The sequence below is a fragment of the Anolis carolinensis genome, chromosome 6 (assembly GCF_035594765.1).
Source record: "Anolis carolinensis isolate JA03-04 chromosome 6, rAnoCar3.1.pri, whole genome shotgun sequence".
Classification (NCBI taxonomy): Eukaryota; Metazoa; Chordata; class Lepidosauria; order Squamata; family Dactyloidae; genus Anolis; species Anolis carolinensis.
This window is the reverse complement of record NC_085846.1, coordinates 21,275,354-21,300,276: the sequence shown is the minus strand read 5'-3', so window position 1 is coordinate 21,300,276 and position 24,923 is coordinate 21,275,354. Positions and strand designations below refer to the sequence as shown.

At 41.4% G+C, this 24,923-nt stretch overlaps 1 protein-coding gene across 6 annotated transcripts; it reads left to right on the top strand.

The window, feature by feature from the left end:
• The first annotated feature begins 50 nt into the window (after nucleotides 1-50).
• LOC107983225 (epididymal sperm-binding protein 1) lies at nucleotides 51-18,813 on the top strand. Of its 6 annotated transcripts, none has more exons than XM_062984196.1 (10): nucleotides 51-1,183; nucleotides 1,947-2,088; nucleotides 7,887-7,997; nucleotides 9,012-9,173; nucleotides 9,962-10,126; nucleotides 11,199-11,345; nucleotides 12,817-13,041; nucleotides 15,521-15,682; nucleotides 15,925-15,985; nucleotides 18,183-18,813. In XM_062984196.1, the coding sequence occupies exons 2-9, from the start codon at nucleotides 2,025-2,027 to the stop codon at nucleotides 15,957-15,959; spliced, it is 1,071 nt and encodes a 356-aa protein (XP_062840266.1). In that variant the 5' UTR covers nucleotides 51-1,183; nucleotides 1,947-2,024; the 3' UTR covers nucleotides 15,960-15,985; nucleotides 18,183-18,813. The 6 variants fall into 6 exon arrangements, with proteins under 6 accessions (XP_062840266.1, XP_062840265.1, XP_062840264.1 ...); XM_062984195.1 differs by having other exon boundaries at nucleotides 54-1,151; nucleotides 1,950-2,088; nucleotides 7,851-7,997; XM_062984194.1 differs by having other exon boundaries at nucleotides 54-1,183; nucleotides 1,950-2,088; nucleotides 7,851-7,997.
• Nucleotides 18,814-24,923: the final 6,110 nt, after the last annotated feature.

Genomic DNA, 24,923 nt, shown 5'->3' with positions numbered 1-24,923 from the left:
TTCTATGACCTTTCCTGCTATTTTAGGGGAAGATTTTGTGCCTGAGTGGCAGTGATAAGGAATGTGTGTGTGTGTGTGGTGGTGGTGGTGGGGGAGGATAAAGCAACAAGTAATTTTAGTTATTGTTTTTCAAATCCTCATTTCATGCTCAGCTTACACAGAAAATGCTATTTTTTGGTGTAAAAAAAATCTATTTTGGTGCATAATACACTCTCAATTGCAGTAGTTGTTTTTCACAGAAAACAGCATTTTTGGTACAAAAATAGTAGCTTGGGGAATTACAAATGCAGGCTATGCATGGACTCCAGGCCTGGTTCACCCCAATTCCCATTTATCAGAAAGGAGTTATTGTGATCAATGAGTCTAATTCATCACCCCCTCTAAGGGCTGCACTTATGGGAAATCAGAGACATTGCAACAACAACTGGTGCAATCATTCCAATATAAGAGAACTTGCCCAATCTTATATGGGATATCTTCCTTGCACAACTTTCAAGATGGGGCAATAGTTTGCACAACATTTTTATACAGGCAAATATAGGTTCCTGCCAAGAGGTGAAGAACAGCAGGTATTGTAGAATTTAGAGGAATAGTTAGATATATTTTCATTTCTTTTAAATCTCCCTGAATTGGGGCAGGGGGCTGAGGCCTCTCCCATTTTCCACGATCGTTGCTTCCTTGATGCTATTTCATCTTGTTCCACTGGAAAATAGTGATTTCAATATCAGTGAGGTGGTGAATTCAGACTTTAGTACAAAATTTAAATGAATGTGATTTCCACATAGTATGTATATATATGTCACCCCATCTAAACTGCCATATAATGCTAGGGGGTGGATAGGAAGGGGCTCGCCGCCATTCTTTCTGAGTTCATGACCATTATTTTCTCTTAGAGCAAAGGCAGAAAATGATGGATTTATGATTGAATATGGTCAAGCTTAGAAATAGTGAGAATGCAAAATGCTACTTTCCCATTGGTTGTTGAATTGTATTTGATTGGTGGTCTTTAGTCTAGAATGAAATTGGTTTGTTCTACAGCTGAGGTCTGATTGGATGGTAGGGTTCCAGAGGCCAGTTGGACAGTTAGAAAAATCCGAAGGAAAGCCTGAAGGAGAAGAGACACTGTGGGGGTCAACTGAGTATTCAAGTTGGTGAGAGACTAATCAAATGTCTGTATAGAAATGTAAGAACCAAGTAATATTATGACATTTATTATGTTTTTTCTTTTGAGAAACAAACAATAGCATAGGTGCTTTCCTTCATTCCTTTCTCTTTCCTTCTCTCCCTCCTTCCTTCCTTTTACAAATACAGTAAATAAAATACAACTAAGCAACCATAGTCAAAACAGAACTCAATTGAAGAGAGTTTTAAAAACACTACAAATATTACATTAACCCCTGTCTATTGCCATAAAAAACATATAAATTAAATTCTTCCAATGAAACGATTCCTGAATTCCTGAATGAATCCATTTGTGTGTATGGCAAAGCTTAACACCTTGTTACACAGCTGCCAGAGGTGCTCTGCTTCATAGAGGGGAACCTGGCATTTCATACCCCGCATCGCCCGACTCCAGCTGAGGGTGAGCAGAGGGGGGAAGCGTGAGCACGCATGGAGCATGCAGCTTCCCTCCATGGATTCCAGTGGCAACACAGGAGTCTTCCCGTGTTGCTATGGTAGTGGCATGTGCCGCCTCTTCCCTCCGTCACCCATAGAGTAATGCCGGTGCCATCTGATGGAAGCCGACCGGCTTGGTGGGTGACCGGGGCTAAATCAGCACATGCCGCCAAATTTAGCCCCAAGTGAAGAGGTCATGTATGAGCAATACTTTACCACTGAAATCAATGAAAGATTACCTGTTGGAAAAGGCAAGAGTTAAGCCTTTATTTTATGTATTCATTTATCTTCTGGTACAGAAAGCATTTGCATATCTCCTCCTGTTCTAGCAGTCAGAAGAAGATGCTGCCAAATGGGACTTGGAAAAAGAGTGAGCACAATGCCTATTCTCTGATAAGGGAGTGGAGATGGCCTTACGCATAGCTTTCCTCTTGTACATCTGGATTCCCTTTCTCCTAGCTGCAAATGAAGGTAAGAAGTCTTCCATTTGATCCTTCTCATATCTTTTTCCTGGGTCATGGAGAAATCTCGTCTAACTTACCAAAGTTTTGATGAAACACTTCCCCCATGGGATGTACCCTCTCCCCTCTCCATGCTACTCATATTGTGGGGGTCTCTTCTTAGATGGATACTATGTTCCACAACCATGAAATACATGTATTTGCAAAATTTGAAGTACTCTGCAATTATTTACGTATCCAAAGTCAGAAAATACAAGTTACAAAGTCAGAAAATCCAAGGAAACCTTTCAAAACTCTGTGTTTAATTGTTTGTTCCCATTAAACCTTGTTTCTTATATATCACATTGTCCTCCTTTTTGTTTCTTTCTTCTTAAAGTGAAGTCATGGAATGCCCAATCTATCTCATATCTAATGATATTATCACCAAGTATTTTGATGATGGTGTTGGGAGAGAGAATGAATTAGGAATGTATAAAAAGGAGAAGATGATGAGTGTAGCTAAGAAAAGCGAGGATAGAAGGGGAAACAAGCAAGAAAGGAAACAAAACCTTACCCCTCAAGGCATTTATGTGTGTGTTTGGGCATGGAAAGGACATCTTCTAGTCTAGTATGAACTAACCTTCATAGTTCTGTGTTCATGTTACCATGCTATTTCTGCTTGGCATAATGAAATTTCTGCTCTTTTTCCATTTGTTGTCACTCCATGCCTGGAACCCCTAAGATCAGAACACCATACAAGAGTCCAGAATATAAGCAAACGGTATATGTATGTGTGTGTATGTATGTATGTGTGTGTGTGTGTGTGTGTGTGTGTGTGTGTGTATATATATATATATATATATATATATATATATATATATATATCACACAAAGGTATAGGAAAAATGCAGGAATAGAGAAAGAAATGGTAAATCCAAAAAGGTTTAGCAATCAGCAACAGTCCAATAGAAATCCCAAAGTCTCAAACAGGTTCAAATGTAATACAGTCTGGAATAGCCAAAATCACAGAAACAGCTAAAGTCCACAAGCAAAAGGTATCCTTAGGAAAACTTGATCATGAATATAAAACAGGAACACAGGAACTTCCAAAGGGCTCAGGGTCAGGAACTCAGGCCTAGCATCTTACTCCATACGCTACATTAACTGATCTAACTTGAAAGTAAACACGTTGTCAATTAAAAGCCAGCCATGAAAGCATTCTGCCTCCCTTGAAATCTCTCTCCCATTTTCTCATGCAAACACTCTGCCTGTCTATGCCTATTGTCTGCTCTGATCTGCAAACGGAGGTCTGTGTTGATTTCTGCATTTCCAAGTGTCTTTTCCTGGGTGGTGTCAGTATTACTTAATTTCCCACTGCCTCATCTAATGTCTCTGGCTGTTCTGCCTGACCTTGGAGGACCACACTTTCACTTTCCCGGGCAACTTTCTCACTGATAGAAGGATCATTCCCTTGTCTGAAATCTTCCTCACTTCGTACCATAGGCAATCCCACAATCCTCTCTAATAATAATAATAAAAATAATAATAATAAAACTTTATTTATACCCCGCCACCATCTCCCCAATGGGGACTCAGGGCGGCTTACATGGGGCCACGCCCAAAACAATACAATGTAAACAGCATATAAAAGAACAGCACAACACAATACAGTAAACAATACAGTAAATAATATCCATTACAAAATAAAACAAGGAGACAATAAAAACAAGGGCAGACCACATGAACATTAAGTTAAAACTCGGGGTGAGAAAGACATAAAAATAAAAACCACAGCGAACAGGGTCATAAGGGAGTGGGGTATTCTGGAGGATAGATATGAGGGGGAGCAATGGAAAAGAAATATAAAATGGTTACTCTCCAAAAGCGCAGCGAAAGAGCCATGTTTTCAAGTCTTTCTTGAAGGCTGCTAGTGTGGGGGCTTGCCTAATCTCCGCGGGCAGAGAATTCCACAATCGGGGGGCCACAGCAGAAAAGGCCCTCTCCCTTGTTCCCACAAGGCGGGTCTGGGATATCGGGAGTGGGGACAGGAGAGCTTCCCCTGATGAGCGAAGGGATAGTGTAGGCTTGTGGTAGGAGATACGGTCACGAAGGTAGGTGGGTCCCAAACCGTTTAGGGCTTTATATGTGATGGTATACACCTTGAATTGGGACCGGAAAATAAAAGGCAGCCAGTGGAGCTCCTTGAACAGGGGAGTAGATCTCTCCCTGTAACTCGCCCCCGTAATTAACCTGGCAGCCGAGCGCTGGACCAATTGTAGTTTCCGTGCCGTCTTCAAGGGAAGCCCCACGTAGAGCGCATTACAGTAGTCCAGTCTAGAGGTAACTAAGGCATGCACCACAGTGGTCAAGTCAGACTTCACGAGGTATGGTCGCAGTTGGCGCACAAGCTTGAGTTGTGCGAAGGCCCTCCCGGCCACCGCCGACACCTGCGCCTCAAGTGTCAGCGCTGAGTCCAGGAGGACCCCCAAACTGCGGACCTGTGATTTCAGGGGGAGTGCAACCCCGTCCAGCACAGGTTGCCACCCAATACCCTGATCCGACGCGTGACTGACCAGGAGGGCCTCTGTCTTGTCAGGATTGATCCTCAGCTTGTTCCTCCTCATCCAGTCCGCCACAGCGGCCAGGCACTGGTTCAGCATCCAAGGGGCTTCCTTGGAGTCAGATGGGAACGAGTAGTGGATTTGCGTGTCATCTGCGTAGAGATGGCAACACCCTCCAAAACTCCGTATGACCTCTCCCAGCGGTTTCATGTAGATGTTAAATAGCATGGGGGATAGAATAGACCCTTGCGGGACCCCACAGGTCAATGGCCAGGGGTCCGAGCAGGTGTCCCCCAGCTTCACCATCTGGGAACGGCCCTCCAGGAAGGACTGGAGCCACAGCAGAACCGTGCCACCGAGCCCCATCCCAGAGAGCCTCCCCAGAAGGATACCATGGTCGATGGTATCGAAAGCCGCTGAGATGTCCAAAAGAACCAGCAGGGTCACACTCCCCCTGTCCAGTTCCCTGCGGAGGTCATCCACCAAGGCGACCAAAGCCGTCTCGGTACTGTGCCCAGGCCTGAAGCCAGACTGCGAGCGGTCCAGAAAATCAGTGTCATCGAGGAACTCCTGGAGCTGCGTGGCAACCACCCGCTCCAGAACCTTGCCCAAAAATGGGAGGTTGGAAATTGGTCTGTAGTTGTTACATACAGATGGGTCTAAAGAGGTCTTTTTTAGTAATGGTTTTACTACTGCCTGCTTAAAGCAGGATGGAACTGACCCCTGACCCAAGGAGGCATTTATAATAGCCACAAACCAATCCAACAACCCATCTTTGGCCAGCTTAACCAGCCAAGACGGACAAGGATCCAGAGCGCAAGTGGTCCCCCTCACAGACCCAAGAATCCCCTCCACGTCATCAGGAAGAACAAGTCGGAAAGAATCCCACAAGATCGGACAGACAGGTACCTCGGTTACCTCTGCTGGAACTACAGTTAAGCTGGAGTCCAACTCACGGCATATCTGAGCAACTTTGCCTGCAAAATGGTGTGCGAAATCGCTGCACCGAGTTGCCAAGTCATCAGGAAGCCCCTGGGTCTCGGGAGGCCGCAGGAGCTCCCCAACAACTCGGAACAACTCCGATGGCCTGTTGGCTGCAGACGCTATGCGGGCAGTCGTGAAAGCTTTCCTGGCTGCTCGCAGAGCCACGGAGTAAGCCTTAATAGCGGCTTTAGCCCGTGCTTGGTCAGACACATCCTGAGATTTCCTCCAGATGCACTCTAGTCCCCTCCTCGCACACTTCATCACAGCCAGCTCCTCAGTGAACCAAGGAGTCGACGTGACTCTACGAAGCGAGAGGGGACGTTCGGGAGCAATCGTGTCAAGTGCCCTAGCCAGCTCACTATTATAGCGATCAGCCAGGACATCGACAGGATCGCCAGTCTCCAGAACAGGAAGATCCCCAAGAGACCTCAGAAGTCCATCCGGATCCATCAGCCTCCTGGGGCGGACCATCTTAGTGGGTCCACCACCCCTGCGGAGGTTAGAAGACATTGCGAAACTTAAACAGATCAGATGATAGTCAGACCATGACAATGGAAGGATATTTTGCTCTTCCACTCTGACTGTCCCACCGTCCACAATAAAGACAAGGTCCAGCGTGTGTCCTGCCTGATGTGTGGGCCCAGATATAACTTGAGTCAGCCCCATGGTCGTCATGGCAACCATGAAATCCTGAGCTGCACCTGTCAATGTGGTCTCGGCATGGATGTTAAAGTCTCCCAAAACTATGAGTTGTTGGGAGACCAGGGCCGAATTGGAGACTACTTCTGCTAGCTCAGACAGAGAGACTGCTGGGTCGCGGGGTGGACGGTACACCAGCAGAATCCCCAAGCTGTCTCGGGCTCCCACCTTCAAGAAGACACACTCGAACCTCGAAGATTGCGGAACGGCGCATCTGATCAGGGCGATGGACTGCCGAAAGATCACCGCGACTCCTCCTCCCCGCCCCCCAGCCCTGGCCTGCTAATGTACCCTGAAACCCGGTGGACACAGCTGGGTGAGATTCACTCCACCCAGCTCGTCCAACCACGTCTCGGTGATGCATGCCAGATCCGCCCCCTCATCCAGGATCAAATCCTGAATGACAGCTGTCTTACCGTTGATGGATCTGGCGTTCAAAAGCAGAACCTTAAGACCGGGGGGTCTGTCCTGGAGACTACCACACCTATTCCTCTCCAGGGTCGCAAGAACTCTGTTGCGCTTCTCCCTGGGCAGCAAGTGACCGATCTTCCTCCTCCCCCACACCACCTCGATGGTGCCCCACCCATGTGACCCCTCTTTCCCCTGGTGGATTGGCTGATTGAGGTTGCCTTCTGAAGGGATTAGTCAGCTGTCCAAAGATGGAGAGCCTCCAAATTTATTTGTTTGTCTAGGGAAAGAGCCCATCTCCACTGGTAGGAGAGAGAAAGAGTCATCTGACATGGAGTCATCTGACATGGAGAGGGGACTGAACAAGGGTAGCGTTTGTGGGCAGGATTGGGAGTTGAAGCAGGCAGGACTTGAAATTAGGGAGGGAGTCTCGAAATGGAACTCTGAGAGGGGGGGCAACACCGGCGAACATTCAACCCCATTGTTGGAAATTATTGAATCTTGTGTATCAGATTTCAGCCCGGTGACCAAAGGGCGGATCAATGGGTCTACTAATACCCTTCTAAGAGTGATGCCCCACTGTTGTAATTTGGGCCCAAGTGCGAACAAATCCTCCACTAACAATCTGTCTTCCAGTCCAATAAGAAGACACGAGGAGTGGTTCCGGGATTGATAATCTCTATGAAGCCAGTCAATAGTCCTGATCTTCACTTCCGACCAGCTTACAGATAGAATTTGCGATAGAGATATCTGGACCGCTCTCTTAGATGTCCATCGGACTCTGTTCAGTAGTGAGTCTGAAACTTCCACTGCCACATTGTTCGTAGCAGATGTTGAAAATTGCAGGGAGTGTCCAGAGATTGTCCAAACAATTCAGATGTTAAAGAGTTGTTTGTCCTCTGCAAGACTCTGCTGGTCTCCTTCCAACCATCCCTCCCCTTTCCCTCTCCCCCAGGCACAAACCCCTCCCCTCCCTTAGTAGCTTCAGATCCTATCCTATTGACTACCTTCTGCCCCTCCAGCCTCTTCCTTCCCTGGCCTTCCAAAGCACTTGTTTCCTCATCAGTATCTAAAACATTAGGTAACCCATCAGTCTCAGGCTGCTGATTTACAACACTATTTCCTTCTGTTTCCTTTTCAGTCTCTCGACCCTGTGTTTTTCCTTTCATTTTTCAAGGCAAATTATACTCAACATGCACTACCAATGGTACCAGGAAGAATCAGCCATGGTGCTCCATCACCAGTAACTATGACAGACATCGCCGATGGAAACCATGCACTTTAACTGGTGAGAGGTGTAGAGTCCCTCTGGGACCATCAATATGTGGTGGTTCGTGGTTTCCATGTTAGGGGTTTCAGCAGTTTAGATAGTTCTCTAAAATGTCTGGAATACCAATGAAAGCCACATTCCTGACATGGAAGCATCTGACTGTCCTTGAATAGTTGCTAATGTGCTGAACCCCAGAATTTATTTATTTTATACAATGGCTTGCTGGGTTCTGTGAAAGGAAAGTGATGCATATTCTATTATCTAATCCAGAAAATCTCTTCCATTTTAAGGATATTTTAAGTGGGGCTCCTTTTGTGTCTCAGCTCAGCTGGGGTCCAAATATCAAACCCCTATCCTTCTGTGAAAATCAAGACTTTTTTTGAAAACAGGAGAAATGCATAGCCAACTTGCTGCACCTTGCTACTTCGCTTGATTAAATCTTGGCAAGGAAGAACATTATTATCTTTCCAATGTTTAAAACAAATATTTTTATAGTATGATTCAATGATTTAATTATACCAATTGACTATTGTACTACATCCATGTTAGGATAGAATAGATTAGTGCATAGTTATTGTGTCAAGCACTTGTGATATCACACCTATCTTCATTAGTATAGTTGAATTGGTTCACCATTCCATGTTGTTGCAATTATACTTTTGCACTACTGTGGTACCTTCATCTTTAATTATTATTTTTTACTTTTTGCACAATTGTTAAATTGCATGAAATTAAAAACAACAACAAAAAGAAGCAAATAGAACTATAAAATATACATGAAAAAGGAAACAGGAAGCTTTGGAATAGCAAGGTGGAGAATCCTGCCCTCTGATGTCACCTTATTGCTGGGACAGAACCAGAGAGAACTCATTATAGCAAGTTAACTGATAAGAACATCGTGGGACTATCGATAGGTTTTAGATAGCATGAGCAACTGTTCACATGTAGTTTGTATCTTTTGAAGAGGCAGGATAGTAAGAGAAGAAATATAAGCATAAATGTGCATAAAATCTGGTTTTGTTTTTTTTCCAGAATATGGAGGCAATTCTGGTGGAAAGCCATGTTTTTTTCCCTTCCTCTACCAGCGACGTACTTATTACACATGCACTAGGAAATATTCTAGAGGCCGTTTTTGGTGTTCCACAACAGGGAACTACGATATAAACAGGAAGTGGAGTTACTGTGCTGATAACAGTATGTAAACATGTGTGACTGTGTATGTGGACTGAATTATAGGTTAAGTTGTGCTTGACAGGATTGATGGGAGATGTCTGAATTACAACGAAAGCATCATTGACTCATTACTCAGCAAGAAGGGCCTTGGTGTGCAGAATGGAAATGTCAAATTGAAAACATGATCCAGCCATGTTTGGCATTTTTCTTATTGATCTTAGTGAGAAAATAGGCCCGGGCTGTAGCGCAGGCAGGAGAGCAAGCCAGCTGCAATTAGCTGCAATGAATCACTCTGACCAGGAGGTCATGAGTTCAAGGCCCGCTCGGAGCCTATGTTTGTTTGTCTTTGTTCTATGTTAAAAGGCATTGAATGTTTGCCTATATGTGTAATGTGATCCGCCCTGAGTCCCCTTCGGGGTGAGAAGGGCGGAATATAAATGCTGTAAATAAATAAATAAAATAGGAGTCGCGGTGTTGCAATGGGTTAAACCCTTATGCTGCCTGAACTGCTGACCTGAAGGTTGGGTTGCTGACCTGAAGGTTGCCTGTTCAAATCCGCAAGACAGGGTGAGCTGCCGTCTGTCAACTCTAGCTTGTGGGGACATGAGAGAAGTTGCTTCTGACACGATAGAAAAATGGGAAATTTAAGCTTTGGGCAGGGAAATTGTAACAGCCTCCTCTCTGTGAAATTACCTCCGACTTTAATTAATGCAGGATTAGGACTTTTGATCACTGAAGACATGATAGAATCGGAGAAGCATTTCCAGTGGTAAAAGGTACTTTCCTCTTTATTTTCTCCTTTTATCTAGGACTAGAGGAGAGCTACCCTACTGAGCCCTGTTATTTCCCATTCATGTATAAAAACAAGTTATATACATCCTGTACAACTGCTGGGAGGACTGATGGGAAGCTCTGGTGCTCTGTCAACAGAAACTATGATATGAGGCCCTCAGCAGTATTTTGTGAGCCTTCAGGTAAGCAACCCAGGAGCCAGGAAGAGTCAGATCAGATCACGCCTGGCTGTGCCTTATAAATGGAGATCTTTTGACTCATGTGAGAGTAAGAGGATTTGTTTAGTATTAAGGATTAGAAGTGTCTCACCCATTTCTGTCCCCTCATATCATGTCTGAATGAAACATGATACTATTCGTACAATTGGCGACGGATTCTTCAACCAGGAATGGGTAGCTTGAGTCTCAGTCTGTGAGACCATGAGCCAAAAGAAAGAGGATAAGATAAAACGACTAAAGGAAATAGGGGAGAGAGAAAAAGGAAGAAGGTGGTAGAAAGAAAAGGGGATGGCAGAAATAGAAAAAAAAATACCCCTTGCTTTGGTTCTGATTCTACCCATTTCTGATATTGTCTCTATCCCACTGCCAAGATATATTCATCATCATCATCACCATCGTCGTCATCATAATCATCATCATGAATTTCCCTAAGATTGGGACCAAAAGCAGCTCTGATATATGCAAAACAAATTCTTGTTTTGGAATTACATTTCCTAGAATTCTTTAGCTAGCCTGGCCCATGGTCTTAATGACTGAAGGATTTGGGAGCCTGAAGTTCAAAAATGTAATAAGATAATGCAGCCTTCAACTGCAGCAAAAATATTTCCGACCTCTATTTTAAAGTTATTTATTTATCGTGTCAGAAACGAATTGAGGGTACAAGTTGTAATGTATTTGAAAACACAAACAAAGGTTTAAAAACTTGGCATTATACTAAATGTCCTTTGACCAGTAACTGGCCATTTGGAGTGCTTCTGGTGTTGTTATATGAAGGTCCTCCATTGTGCATGTGGCAGGGCTCAGGCTGCATTTCAATAAGTGGTCTGTGATTTGCTCTTCTCCACACTCACATGTCATGGACTCCACTTTGTAGCCCCATACCTTAAGGTTGGCTCTGCATCTCGTGGTGCCAGAGAGCAGTCTGTTCAGTGCCTTCCAAGAAGTGACTTGCAACATATTTTAAAGTTAATAGCAAGTTTATATGAACACATGCTTGAGTTAATGTCCTCTGCATTCTGTTGTATTTCCTTCTCAGAAAAAGCTCCCTGCAGCTTCCCTTTCATGTTTAAGAACACATCATATTCTACATGCACTAAAGAAGGATCAATAGATGGGCAGCTGTGGTGTGCCACAACCGCAGACTATGAAAAGGACACCAAATGGAGAGCGTGTGCAACTGAAGGTACTGAGTCTACTTAGTGACCAGAGGCACATTCACACCTCATAATTATGGTGCTAGTATTCCACTTTAATTCTCAGTTCTATTCTGTGGAGTTCTGGTGCTTTGGCTTCAAATTTTGAATATCCTTCCCAGCTTCTGACAGGATGCAAGAATTGCAGTTAAAGTGCTATACTTACACATTTTGAAAGGACTCCAGGTTCTGTAGGGGTCAGGGAACATAGCCCTTGAAAATTACAAAGTGTACTGACATCCTGCCATATCTGTTATGATAACTACATGATATTCTTGAATTTACTATGGAAACCAGAAACTGTGAAAAATAGCAAACCCAGTTGAAATGAATGATTTCTACTTGATGTTGAGGACATATTTTGCCAGATGTTGATAGGTGAAACGGTAGTTACTAGTCCAGTGGGATTGAGGGTTGTAATGGACTAACCAAAGTGTCCAGTACTCCATACAATATTCTGAAGTATGTGATCAACTAACAATAAGAGGCATGAGATAGAAGTCAGTTATTGGTTGCTAGGTAGTCAGCATGGGTTGGTTGTGGAAGGGGAGCATGAATTCTCTTGTCAGTCCAAAAAAAAAATACTCAATCTTTGGAGGATAGTAATGTGGAGAACTTTCATTTCTGTGATTCACTATACAGAATGGCCTTATTTTCAATTAGTGATCTGGTTCACTGGGTCGAGAATAGACCTTCTCCATTTCCAGATGGAAACATTATCGAATCGGTGTGATTGGAGAGAAGAGAAGCTTGGGTAAAGTGGAAAAAGCTGAGGGAGGAGATAAAATGTCACTGGCAGAGAAATGGAGCCATGGGAGAAATAGAGTTAGGGATGTAGTTGCAGAAATGCCCCAATTCCGCCCCAAAACATATGTCTGCTAATGGACTTTTTGTTCAGTCCCCAAGTGTTTTAACTTCGTAGCACAATAAAAGATCAGTTGAGCATATGGAAATAGAGCATAGGCTTCTAAAGAATAAGGACAGTCCAAATTATCACAGGAATGTTAATAATGCACATAAAGAGTTTTTAGTACTGGTATGATTGATTTTAAGTATCTCACTCTTGGCAGGACTAGAAATTTGTGGTCGAAAGGAAAACCTCATAACGGTCTGAATTCTTATTGTAGGGCTACAACCTAGTTTTGCCTCTGCTCTCTCCATAGCTTTATGGTTCCTACTCAAATAATCGTTTTCAACAAGTACAGCTCACTTGTTCCTCATACATAGTTGGGTTTAATCAAGACTGATAGTAGTTCTAATGTACCACTCATTATATTTCAAATTATTTTGGGGAATGATTAAATATAATATTTTGTATCAAATGCAACACAGACAAAACACCTTTGCTAAGTTTTTACAAAGACTGTGTATGAATGTATCTTGGAGGAAGGGTATGTGATAAGCAAAGATTTATATGCCTAACTTTGCCCCATGTTATATTTGCTTTCTTTCCCACTGTAGAGTATGGAGGAAATTCCAATGGTGCCCCCTGTTTCTTCCCCTTCATCTACAAAAGTCAGAAACGCAATAACTGTATAAATGAGGATGAACAGAATGGGCAATACTGGTGTGCAACAACAGAGAACTATGACTTGGACTTCAAATTCAGCTTCTGTGCTGACACCAAACTTGAAAACTTGGAGCCTCTGGAGGCAGGCAAATCGCGAATGCAACCTTCAGTTTCAGGTAAACATAAATTTCCCGGATTGGGCTGGAGGGGAAAAAAAAAGCTTGATTTGAGATCAGAGGTCAAGTTTATTTGTGCTTCCTTGGGAGCTAGTGTCACAAAGGTTCAAAGGGTTCAATCCAAATAAATGTGCCTATTTCTGTTGGAGGGGAAACAATTTCTTGTTGGCACCAGTGACAGATTTGCACACAATGGAGACACCAGCTACAGAGGAACAATTTTACTAAGGTTAAGGTTTCTTCCTTCTTTTCCCTTCTTATTGTGATTCTTCAACTAATATCTGTGTTGTCAAAGACTTTCCTGGCAGAAATCATTGGGTTTTGGGCTGTTTGGCCATGTTCCAGTAGGATTCTCTCCTGATGTTTAACCTGCATGTGTGGCCGGCACCTTCAGAGGCCTCTCCTTGGAGGACAAATAAGTAAGCGATTCTTGATTCCTGTTGGTTCCTCCCCATTTGTTGCAGAGGACTTTGGAGTGCTGCATGTTAGAAGTTGGTATTAGAAATTGATGTTACAAGTTGAAGAAATCCTGCTACAGGTGTATAGAAGACAAGGCAAGAAAGGATAAACAAGGAAGGCATAAAAGCACCTTCAAGAATTAGCTCAGGGGACAGAATAGTCCTCCTTTGCGGGAGACCTGCCCCTAGAAGCAGAAGACCCAGACCAGACAGACTGCAGGCCATGACTCCAAAGTCATCTGCAACAAGTGGGAAGGAAACAACAGGAGATAGTTGAGAGGTGCTTATTTCCTTGGCCTACGAGGAGAGACCTCTGAAGATGCTAGCTACATCAAGAGCATCAAGAGATAATTCTATTGGAACATGTCATATAGCCTGAAAAGCCCACAATAACCCAACTAATATCTGTTTTTATTTTGTTAAAATGTGCAGTTTGAACACAAAGTCATATGCAAAGTCACTGTCTGTTTAGCTAGAGTTGGGGACCCACCAGTAAAAGGAAGAAGGACCTGTTCACACTACACAGTTATAGCACTATTACTCCACTTAACTGCCTATAGTACTCTGGGATTTGTAATCTTTTGAGCCATTGGAGTACTCTAAGTGAGAATTCCAAATACTTTCTCTCAACTGGCAGTCCCAGGATATTATAGGATGAAACCATAACAGTTTAAGTGAAATAGTAGCAATAACTTAGTTGGAGAAGAAACATGGGAGATTTATTGACTGTATGACTACAGCAGCTAGACTTTTGAACACTCAAAGATGGAAAGGCATTCTTATACTAACACAAGAAAATTGGATGATGAAACCATGTGAGTTAGCTGAGATGGACAAATTTGATTAAAGATAAATCTGTATCAAACTTGTAAAAGATTTGGATTTTTTTGGTCTTTTTAAGACATGGTTGCAGGAGAGTGATATCAGTAGTAATCTGAGAATTAGTAGAGAGAGGTACTTATTGCACATGCTCAATTAAGAACCTTTTAATAGATGAAGATTATGGGTTTTGACAATTATGTCCACTAGTTGAGATAGTGGAAGTCATTTGTATCCCCCTATATGTGATAGTAGTACAGTTTGGAAGTTTGTTGGAGGTACTGTGTGATATATTTTATCTTTTGTATTGTGTTTGGTTAGTTTTCCTTAAAGGTTGTTTTATAAATTAAATCCTTTTCATGTTAAACATTATTTAAAAATGCCTGGGCCCAAAGAAAAGTAGAAGGATCTGAATGTTTTGGGGATTGGATCTTCTGTGCTTGTTTGCAGGACTTGCCAAGTACCAAGCATTGTTAATCTCAATGCCATTTCTGTTAGTGTGCACTACATATAGTGCATTTCTAGTTCCTTGGTACACTACAAAGAACACACAAGCAGTTTTTAGAACTTAGTGTAGCTCTAGTATAGTATAGCAAATTATACTTTGCTGGTGATCAGGCAGTCTGCTCAGAACACTGAATGAGTGCAGACCAGAAAAGGTCTTCCTGAAGTTTCTGTAGAGACAGATTACCAAGCATTGCTGTCTTCTGCAACATAGCTGAACTCCCCACAAACTATTGAATATAAGGGACAGGACTATCCCAAGACATTTTGCTACTTTTGGCAAAGAATACAATGGTGCCATTCCCATTTTTCTGATTGTGCTGGAAGTTACATTTTAAATGATCATGATGAAATCATAACCTCCATGTTCTACAATGGCAACATGCTAACTTGAGAGGCATGGGGCATATAACACCAAACCTGTGTTATTCAAGATAGCAAGGGGAATGGAAGAATCAGCCATGGTCTCTTTCATATGCAAAATGATGCTCTAATCCTGAAGGACAAAATTGAGGATATCTATCTAGCTATTATCTACAAGACGGGAGAGCTCTGTCTCGCTTTCTCTCTCCATCCATCTATCCATCCTCCATCTATCATTCTTCTATAATTGTTTGATGTTTAACTATGATGTACACTCTTATGCCCCCATTGCTCACTTCATCGTTCTCTTCTTTCTGCCCTCACTACACTTACAGGAAATCATAATCCTCCTAAGAGGCAATGTGTTTTTCCATTCATCTATGGAGGCAAGTCTTACACAACTTGTACAACCGATGGTTTCAACTCCCAGAGCGCCTGGTGTTCCCTCACAGACAATTTTGACATAGATCAGAAGTGGAAATACTGCACAGCTTCAGGTAAGGACACTAGGCTAAGCCAGTGCTTTCTAGAATGTCAGGAGGTTTCTGATCCGCCCCTGTGGCCATGGTTTGGAAGAAAAAATGATAAGAATAAGAAGCGATTGCTTGGATACACCTTTAATTTTATACCTCCATTGCTAGTTGAAGGGGCAACTATCAACCTTTTCAGGCTTGTTTCTGCAGTTATCCCCTGTTCTATTTCTAAAAACATAACACTTTTTTTTTCAAATTTTCAACAGATATGCCAAGTCAAAATTCAACTCGGCCATATTGAAAGAGCAGTGAAATATGATCAGCAAGGTAACTCCTTTCACTTTTTGTTCTATTTTGTTGTCTCAAAAGGACTGCATTCTTCTTTTTTGAAGACCTCAGGGGAACTTGGAGAATCTCCTGGGGCCTCATATGCTATGAAGATTGGGTTCATAGACCACATGCAGCCTGCAGCTGCATCTTTCCCATCCTTGACCTATAGATAGTTCAAGATGAGTTTGCCCTTAGGGCAGACAATTTTTTTAGTTTTGGTCTCTCAGTTTCTGCCAATGTCAGATTTAGTTTCCTCACAATTTATGAGTTTATATCAATTTGGAACAGAATAGAATAATAGAACAGAATAACATTATTGTCATTGTACATTGTATAACAATATTAGATGTATTCCTAATCACATTACAGTAGAGTCTCACTTATCCAACATAAATGGGCTGGCAGAACGTTGGATAAGCTAATATGTTGGATAATAAGGAGAGATTAAGGAGAAGCCTATTAAATATCAAATTAGGTTATGATTTTACAAATAAAGCACCAAAACATCATGTTATACAACAAATTTGACAGAAAAAGTAGTTCAATGCGCAGTGATGCTATGTAGTAATTACTGTATTTACGAATTTAGCACCAAAATATCACAATGTATTGAAAACATTGACTACAAAAATGCGTTGGATAATCCAGAATGTTGGATAAGTGAATGTTGGATAAGTGAGACTCTACTGTATATATATACAATTACAGAACAAAGCACCCATCCTTCCACATTCTAATCACTATAGCACAACCCCTAATGCCACATCAGTGTGAAACTATAGTGTTCAGTATAGTCAAGACTCAAGCATAAAAGCTCTCTTTCTGCCTATTTGTCCTTGTTTTTATTATTTATGCACACATTTCTCTCAACATGTCAGTTTCTATGCAATTTTGCCCAAAAATTGCAAACTGTTGTCCCAATATTTAGAGTAATTTTAGCATGATTATGTACTTTTATTCTGTAATCCTATAGATTTCTTTTAAAAATAGATAAACAACGTACGGATTTACAAAAGCTTGAATTTGGAAGGATTAGCAAATTTCAGTATGTTTCAAGGTTCACCAAATGGCATTAGATAAGGACACATGTGAAATGAATGCATTTAACCTTAATCCCTATTTCATGCATTCATTCTATATATGAAAGAGTAGGCAAGGTTCTAGAGCAGTAGTTCTCAACCTGTGGGTCCCCAGATGTTTTGGCCTTCCACTCCCAAAACTCCTAACAGCTGGTAAACTTACTGGGATTTCTGAGAGTTGTAGGCCAAAACACCTGGGGACCTACAGGTTGAGAACCACTGTTCTAGAGCTTCACCTGTACCACTGGGCATTCTCCAAACCTTGACCCAAATTACAGGTGAAGCTCTACAACCTGACTTCTCCAAATAATCTGAAAAGTTGAAGTTATCTGCAACTAATTATAAGTTTAATTGGAAGTCACAATCACATAGGATCCCTATTATATAAAGGTAAAGGTTCCCCCTGACGTTAAGTCCAGTCATATCTGACTCTGGGGGTTGGTGCTCATCTCCATTTCTAAGCCAAAGAACAGGCATTGTCCGTAGACACCTCCAAGGTCATGTGGCCGGCATGACTGCATGGAGCGCCGTTACCTTCCCGCTGGAGCGGTACCTATTGATCTACTTACATTGGCATGTTTTCGAACTGCTAGGTTGGCAGAAGCTGGAGCAACAGTAAGGGCTCACTCCGCTCCCGGGATTTGAACCCGGGACCTTTTGGTCTGCAAGTTCAGAAGCTCAGTGCTTTAACACACTTCGCCACCGGGGCTCCTTCCCTATTATATAGTGAACCTATAAACACATAGAAATAAAGAAATTTGTTCCTTTTCGGAAGCTATGTTAAATGCATGGATAGTGTGAGCAGAATGGGAAGACATCCAATATGTGGCCATCAAATATGGTGCTGCTTTCTTTCATAGGAGTTAATTTTTGGTGTGTGTGTGTGTGTGTGTGTGTGTGTGTAAGCTATGTATCTCTGGGGTTGTTTTCCATATCATTCATAGTGTAACAGGGATGAAAAAATATGACTAGGCATTTGAAATGAAAGCAAAATTGTTGCATTTCCCGAGACTTGTGAAACAGTGCACACCTATTTTATCTCTGGTCTTGCTACATGCCTGTAAAATATGGCGCATCTTGGATTCTCTGACCATTTTGTTTCCTCCTCCTTTCAGATTATACAGACCAATCACCTGCCATTCCTATCAAACTCATTCATTAGTGGGATGTGACCAGTTTTTCCCCTGATTCTACCCTGCTTCCACAACCAAGAAGAAAAGCCTCCTTTATAGACCACTGACACCATTATCCCCTTTTCTTGGATTCTGCTTGAGTTTGATCTCTTTGGATTGCTCATCCTCAATACTGATGGACAGAACCTCAAAATATCCACAATGCCCCATTTTTGTTCCAGAGCCTGTTATCAATCTGATCTCTACTTTTCTCATCAGCTACAAACATGTTGGAAAGAACTGTGCACCAGATATTCAGTGGCAGAATCCCCCCTCATTTATTTATTTTCTGTCATCCATTTTCTCCTGCTTTTCATGCCTTTCAGAAGATAGGAAGAAGCTCTTGGGAGAATTTTCTGGCATGGTTGTCTTGACAGCAGCTACAGTGGCTTCTTTGTGGCTGTGGGTAAATATTTGTGGCTAATTGTGGTGGTGATTCAGACTCTTGTGGGTTGAGAGTATTTGACTTGGCTTCTGCCTTTCATCTACTATCCATGCTTTATATATTGGAACCAGACATCTTGTATTAGACATATGTATGTATCTATTGGAATTAAAACACTTATTTCATATATTTCTGATGCTCACATCATCACAGTGTAGTGTATATTCTCTCAACAGTTCACATGCATTTAAGAAAAGAGAGTTACACCATAACATTTAATCATCTGGTCTCTAAAATGTTTCTGGTCTCTATGGTATGGCTTAACCAGGTGGGACAATGATGAGTGATGGTAAGAAGATACAACATGCCTTCTCAATCTATGTCTTGTAGTAATCCCTTGGCCTTTGTTTACCTGAAATTTAAGAAGGAAAGAGAGCAAATCTGAAATGTTTGTAGGTTTTAAAATGTGAGGATGTATATTGTAAATGGCCCAAATGGTATTCACTGTTGTCAATGACCGATGAGATTATTTTGCCAAAACACCAAGACATTAAAATTCTTGTCCTTTTGTGACACCCTTACATTTTAAAATCAAGATGAAATGGGCTACTAACATATAGACACACAAATATAAAATTGGCTTGTAACCGTGGCAGAATGATTAGCAAATTCATGTGTAACCAAATTCTCCACTTTTCTGTTATGGTTGAAATATTTAACCAAGTTTTAAACCTGCTCAAGAACCATGGATGGGAAGCACAGGATTTCTGCCAATATTTTCTATGTAGAGATGAAGAAACATAGTGTATCAGTGTTGTCCTTAATAAAGTCTAAAGGTAAAGGTAAAGGTTTCCCCTGACGTTAAGTCCAGTCATATCCGACTTTGGGGGTTGGTGCTCATCTCCATTTCTAAGCCGAAGAGCCGGTGTTGTCCGTACATGTGGCCGGCATGACTGCATGGAGCGCCGTTACCTTCCCGCCGGAGCTGTACCTATTGATCTACTCACGTTGGCATGTTTTTGAACTGCTAGGTTGGCAGAAGCTGGAGCTAACAGCGGGCGCTCACTCCGCTCCCGGGATTTGAACCTGGGACCTTTTGGTCTGCAAGTTCAGCAGATCAGCGCTTTAACACACTTTGCCATCGGGGCTCCTAATAAAGTCTAAAGCCCTTGCAAATTCCCCAAAGGATGCCTTCATAGATGGTGAATATAAGCCAAACAAGCATGAGAGGAAAAATATGATAGTGGGAATCTGAAAATTCTGCTTTGTCAGTATTTTACAGGATATTCTCAAATTCTTTGGCATGTCAGAACATCCTGGAAAGAAAAAAAATCAGTTTACATTATTTGCATTATTATTATTATTATTATTATTATTATTATTATTATTATTATTATTATTATTACCACCACCCCGCTTTTTCTCTCCACAAGGGGATTCATAGCTGTTTACATTCAAACAATTTCAGTACAATTTAAATTCCAGAATGTGAAAAATAATAGAAAAAGCTATCCTAAATCTATCCTACAGGGGGCTTATTTTCAATATTCTTCATTGTTGTATGTGAGAATCAAATCAGTGAAAATTCACTGCCCTAAAATATGATCCTTCTACTTCATTTCCAGTAATTGCAGGGGTGGGGAGAATAAGAGAATATTTTTTGGCTGACTTCTAACCCGCATTCCAGCAGTGGGAGTGGGCAAGGTGGAAAGAAAAAGAAACCCAATTACATGAGATGAGCTGTAAATTGTGAAAAAAGAGAGAGGAATGTTGGGGCTCCAGCATGCTGAAAAGTTACTGTTTTTATTCTGAAAAACCGAACTCAGGAAATTACAAAGGCATTTTCAGCATGCTCAGAATAGCGTGTACCATTCCTTCACAACTTCCAGAGTCCCTTTTAAGGCATTGACTATGGGCCCTCCAGGGATGAGTCCAAATGAAATTAAGGCCTCACTGTGCTCTCATAATTCTCACAGGGTTCCCAGATCCTGGCCCTTCTTCTTTGACATTCAGAGTGAAAGATAGAAGTCTCATATCTAATTTCCCCATTAGCTATCTTTTCCAAATTTGTGTAATTTTTCTTGATGCTTAATGACATCATGGGGGACTGTAGCACAGAATCATAGACTCGGAGAGTAGGAAGACACCTTGTTACCCCAGATGATGGGCCTTTGAAGCTTTGAGATGCCAAATAAATGATGACTCTGATCCAGGTATACTTACAAGGACAGTGAACACAGACTCATAGGCAGCTGAAAGAGGCCGTAATGCACCAGACAATTGGGCCCTTGAAATCTGCAGATCCAGGTATGCTTACAAGGAGAAAACAAATATTTAATTGAGAAATTTATAGTGCATTAGGCATGGTCAAATCAAGGGCACATAAACAAACACAGATATTTCAAATTCTAAAAAAATCCAAAATCCCAATCACTTCCAGTTCCAAGCAATTCAAATATACAATGCTCAGATAATAGGAAAACCTGGATGTTTTGCTTTCATAGTTATCCTAATCTGAAGTCAATTAGAAGAGTAATTAACACCAGTTTGTGGATGAGCCAGTCAATCAAAAGATCTCTTCTTCACCAGTCTCCCATAAACCTCAATGCATGGGAAAACACTCAACATACAGAAAAAGCATCTAGACCTGTATATGTGAATATGCACAAATAGGGGTTTACCTGCACTGTAGAATTAGTGCATTATCACCACTTTAATCCATTAATTCCATGGCTCAATGCTATGGAATAGTGGGAGTGGGATTTTTACAAGGTTTTAATCCTCCCCTGCCAAAGAGTGATGGTGCCTCCGCAAACTACATCTCCATAGCATTGAACCATGCCAGTTAAAATGATGTCAAACTACATTCATTCTACAATGTAGCTGCAACTCAGGATGCAACAGTAGCAGACACAGTATTCCTTCATCCTTTTCTCTTGGAATAATCTTCTTCATAGTGACATTTAAGAAGTGAGTCCTATTAATCTGTTTCAACATAAAAAGACATCAAGGAATCCAGAAGCACTTTTGGGATTCTGTAACTATAGCCTCCTTGATCAAATGTGATGAAATACAGGGGTCTACAGAGGTTTATGCTAGAATCTTCCTCTGTGTTAGTCTCAAAGATCCTGCTGGATTCATTTGTGTCTTTACTTGCTATTGTATGGTTTGACTTCTCTTCCTTTTGTGTCAATTCCTCTCTATAGCTGTCTTAGACATGTAGCCAAAGGCAGCACACTCCCCCCCCCTCTCTCTCTATCATCTATCATCTATCTATTTATATCAGATTGGTTCATGGAAGTACACCTTCAGTGATATGAGTGACTCCCTCCTTTCTACCCCTACTGCCACTGCCCTATCATGTCTAGATCCAGGAGCAGATGACAGACACTCCCTTTATGCTCATTGCCACTGTCTGAATTCAAAAAAGAGAGGAAGATACACCTTCATCTTGCCAAGGCCCAGAAAAAAACGAAAGCCCCTTCATGGCAGAAAGGCACTGCAGGGAGAGAAGAGGCAGTCGTTATCCCCTTATATATTTCCATCCGTTTCCTTTTTGTGTCCTGTTGTAATTCAATTGTAAGCCTGGAGGCAGGGAACTGTTATATTCCTTTACTTGTGAAATGACATGTAGAGAGATGGCATAATAATAATAATAATAATAATAATAATAATAATAATAATAATAGCAGCACTTGGGAAGTGTTTGACTTGTGATTTTGTGATATGAAATCCAGCATATCTATCTTGTTTGCTGTGTCATATAATGTCATTATATGACACAGCCATCAACTCTGCTGGACTGGCCACATTGTCCGAATGCCCAATCACCGTCTCCCAAAGCAATTGCTCTACTCTGAACTCAAGAACAGGAAACGTAATGTTGGTGGGCAGGAAAAGAGATTTAAAGATGGGCTCAAAGCCAACCTTAAAAACTGTGGCATAGACACTGAGAACTGGGAAGCCCTGGCCCTTGAGCGCTCTAATTGGAGGTCAGCTGTGACCAGCAATGCTGCGGAGTTCGAAGAGGCATGAATGGAGGGCTTAAGGGAGAAACGGGCCAGAGGAAGGCCCGTCAAGCCAACCCTGACCGAGACCGCCTTCCACCTGGAAACTGATGTCCTCACTGCGGAAGAACATGCAGATCAATAATAGGTCTCTTCAGCCATCTACGGACACACCCCCAGGACCCTATAACTGGAGGACCGTCATCCTTGGCCTACGAGGGATCGCCTAAGTAAGTAAGTACAATGTCGTTGTGTCAATAATAGCAACAACAGCAAAAACAATATCCCAAAGCTTTATTGCCCACTGGAATAGAAATACAAGTCATCCCAAAGAGAGTATACAGGAATGGGTCAACTCACAACAGAGTTCCTCTAGCAATACAGTGAGGCTCAAATAAGGAAATCTAAGGCCCCTTCCACACAGCTGAATAACATCCCACATTATCTGCTTTGAACTGGAATATATGACAGACAAAAAAATAAAACTAGACATAGAATTGATTAAGAATAGAATTAACTCAGCCCAAATAGAAAAAAATGGCAAGAAATCTAAAATACTTAAAAATGAACCACTTTGCAAATGCTAACAAACCAGGCAAGTGGCTATCCAAGAAATTAGAAAAAAGGAGGCAACAACAGCATATAACACAGATAATAAGGGAAGGGAAAACTTACAGAACAGATGTTGATATTGCAAAACAATTTAAGGAGTTCTATAAAAAGCTATACCAAAAAGATCAGGTTAAAAGAGAAGACATTATAAAATATATAGAAAGAGCTAAATTGGGTAAACTCACAGAGGAAGAAAGGGGAGTGCTTAACAAACCGATTGATGAGGATGAGATTAAGCAGGCAATAAAAAACCTCCCCAACAACAAAGCACCAGGCCCGGATGGAATAACGGCTATCTATTATAAACTATTTCAAGAGGAGCTGATCTGTTACTTAAAAGAAATTATGAATAATATTTTGAACCATGAAAAAATACCAAGTTCATGGCAAAGCGCGAACATAACACTAATCCATAAAGAAGGGACTGGTCCATCCAACGTAAAAAATTATCGCCCCATTTCCTTGTTAAATAACGATTACAAAATTTTTGCAAATATAATTTCTAACAGACTAAAGGTCTTTTTAAAGGACAGAATTAATGAAGATCAAACGGGTTTTTTACCTAATAGATATATGAGAGATAATATAACAACTGTGTTAAATATAGTCGAATATTATGAAAATAATCCACAAAAAGAAGTAGGCCTTCTCTTTTTAGATGCAGAGAAGGCCTTCGACAACACAAGTTGGGAATTTTTGTTATAACTTATAAGGCACATGGATATGGGATTTCATTTCGAGAATGCTATAAAGACAGTCTATTTAAAACAAAGAGCCAATATCCTAATTAATGGTCAAGAAACAGAAATGTTACAGCTATATAAAGGAATCAGACAGGGGTGCCCTTTGTCCCCTCTTTTGTTTATTCTTGTGTTGGAAGTCTTAATGGAAGAAATTAGAAAAGATGATGAGCTCAAGGGGACAAAAATAAGAAAGGACGAGTTTAAGGTTAAGACCTTTGCAGATGACGTGGTTTGTATTATGGAGAGCCCCCTCGAAACGATACAGAAATTGATGGATAAGTTAGAGGATTTAAAATTAATAAACACAAATCCAAAATATTAGCAAAGAATATAATCAAAAGCAGAAGAGACTTGCTACAAGAACAATCCAACCTGGAAGTAACAAAAAAAAAAAGATATCTTGGGATACAATTAACAGCACATAACTCCCAACTACTTAGAAATAATTATGAGATGACCTGGAGAGAGATGAGAAAAAAATTAGAAAAATGGAATTTTTTAAATTTATCCTTACTGGGTAGAATCTCATTAATCAAAATGAGCGTATTACCTAAATTATTATTTCTCTTTCAAATGATACCAATTATAAGGACTAATTACTGGTATAAGGAGTGGAAAAAGGATATATCAAAATTCATATGGGCCGGGAAAAAGGCCAGAATTAGCTTTCAACTGCTAACAGATTCCAATAAAAGAGGAGGTCTATCCCTCCCGAACTTTCAGTTATATTTCGAGGCATGTGCACTAGGTTGGGTGAAGGATTGGGCTACACTAGCTAGAACAAAAGTGCTCAACCTTGAGGGTTTTGACATAAGGAGGGGTTGGCATGCGTACCTATGGTACAATAAAGCTAAAGTAGAAAAATCTTTTATGAATCACTATGTGAGGACCGCCCTCCTAAAGGTTTGGAGTAAATATAGAGAAAGATTTTATAAAA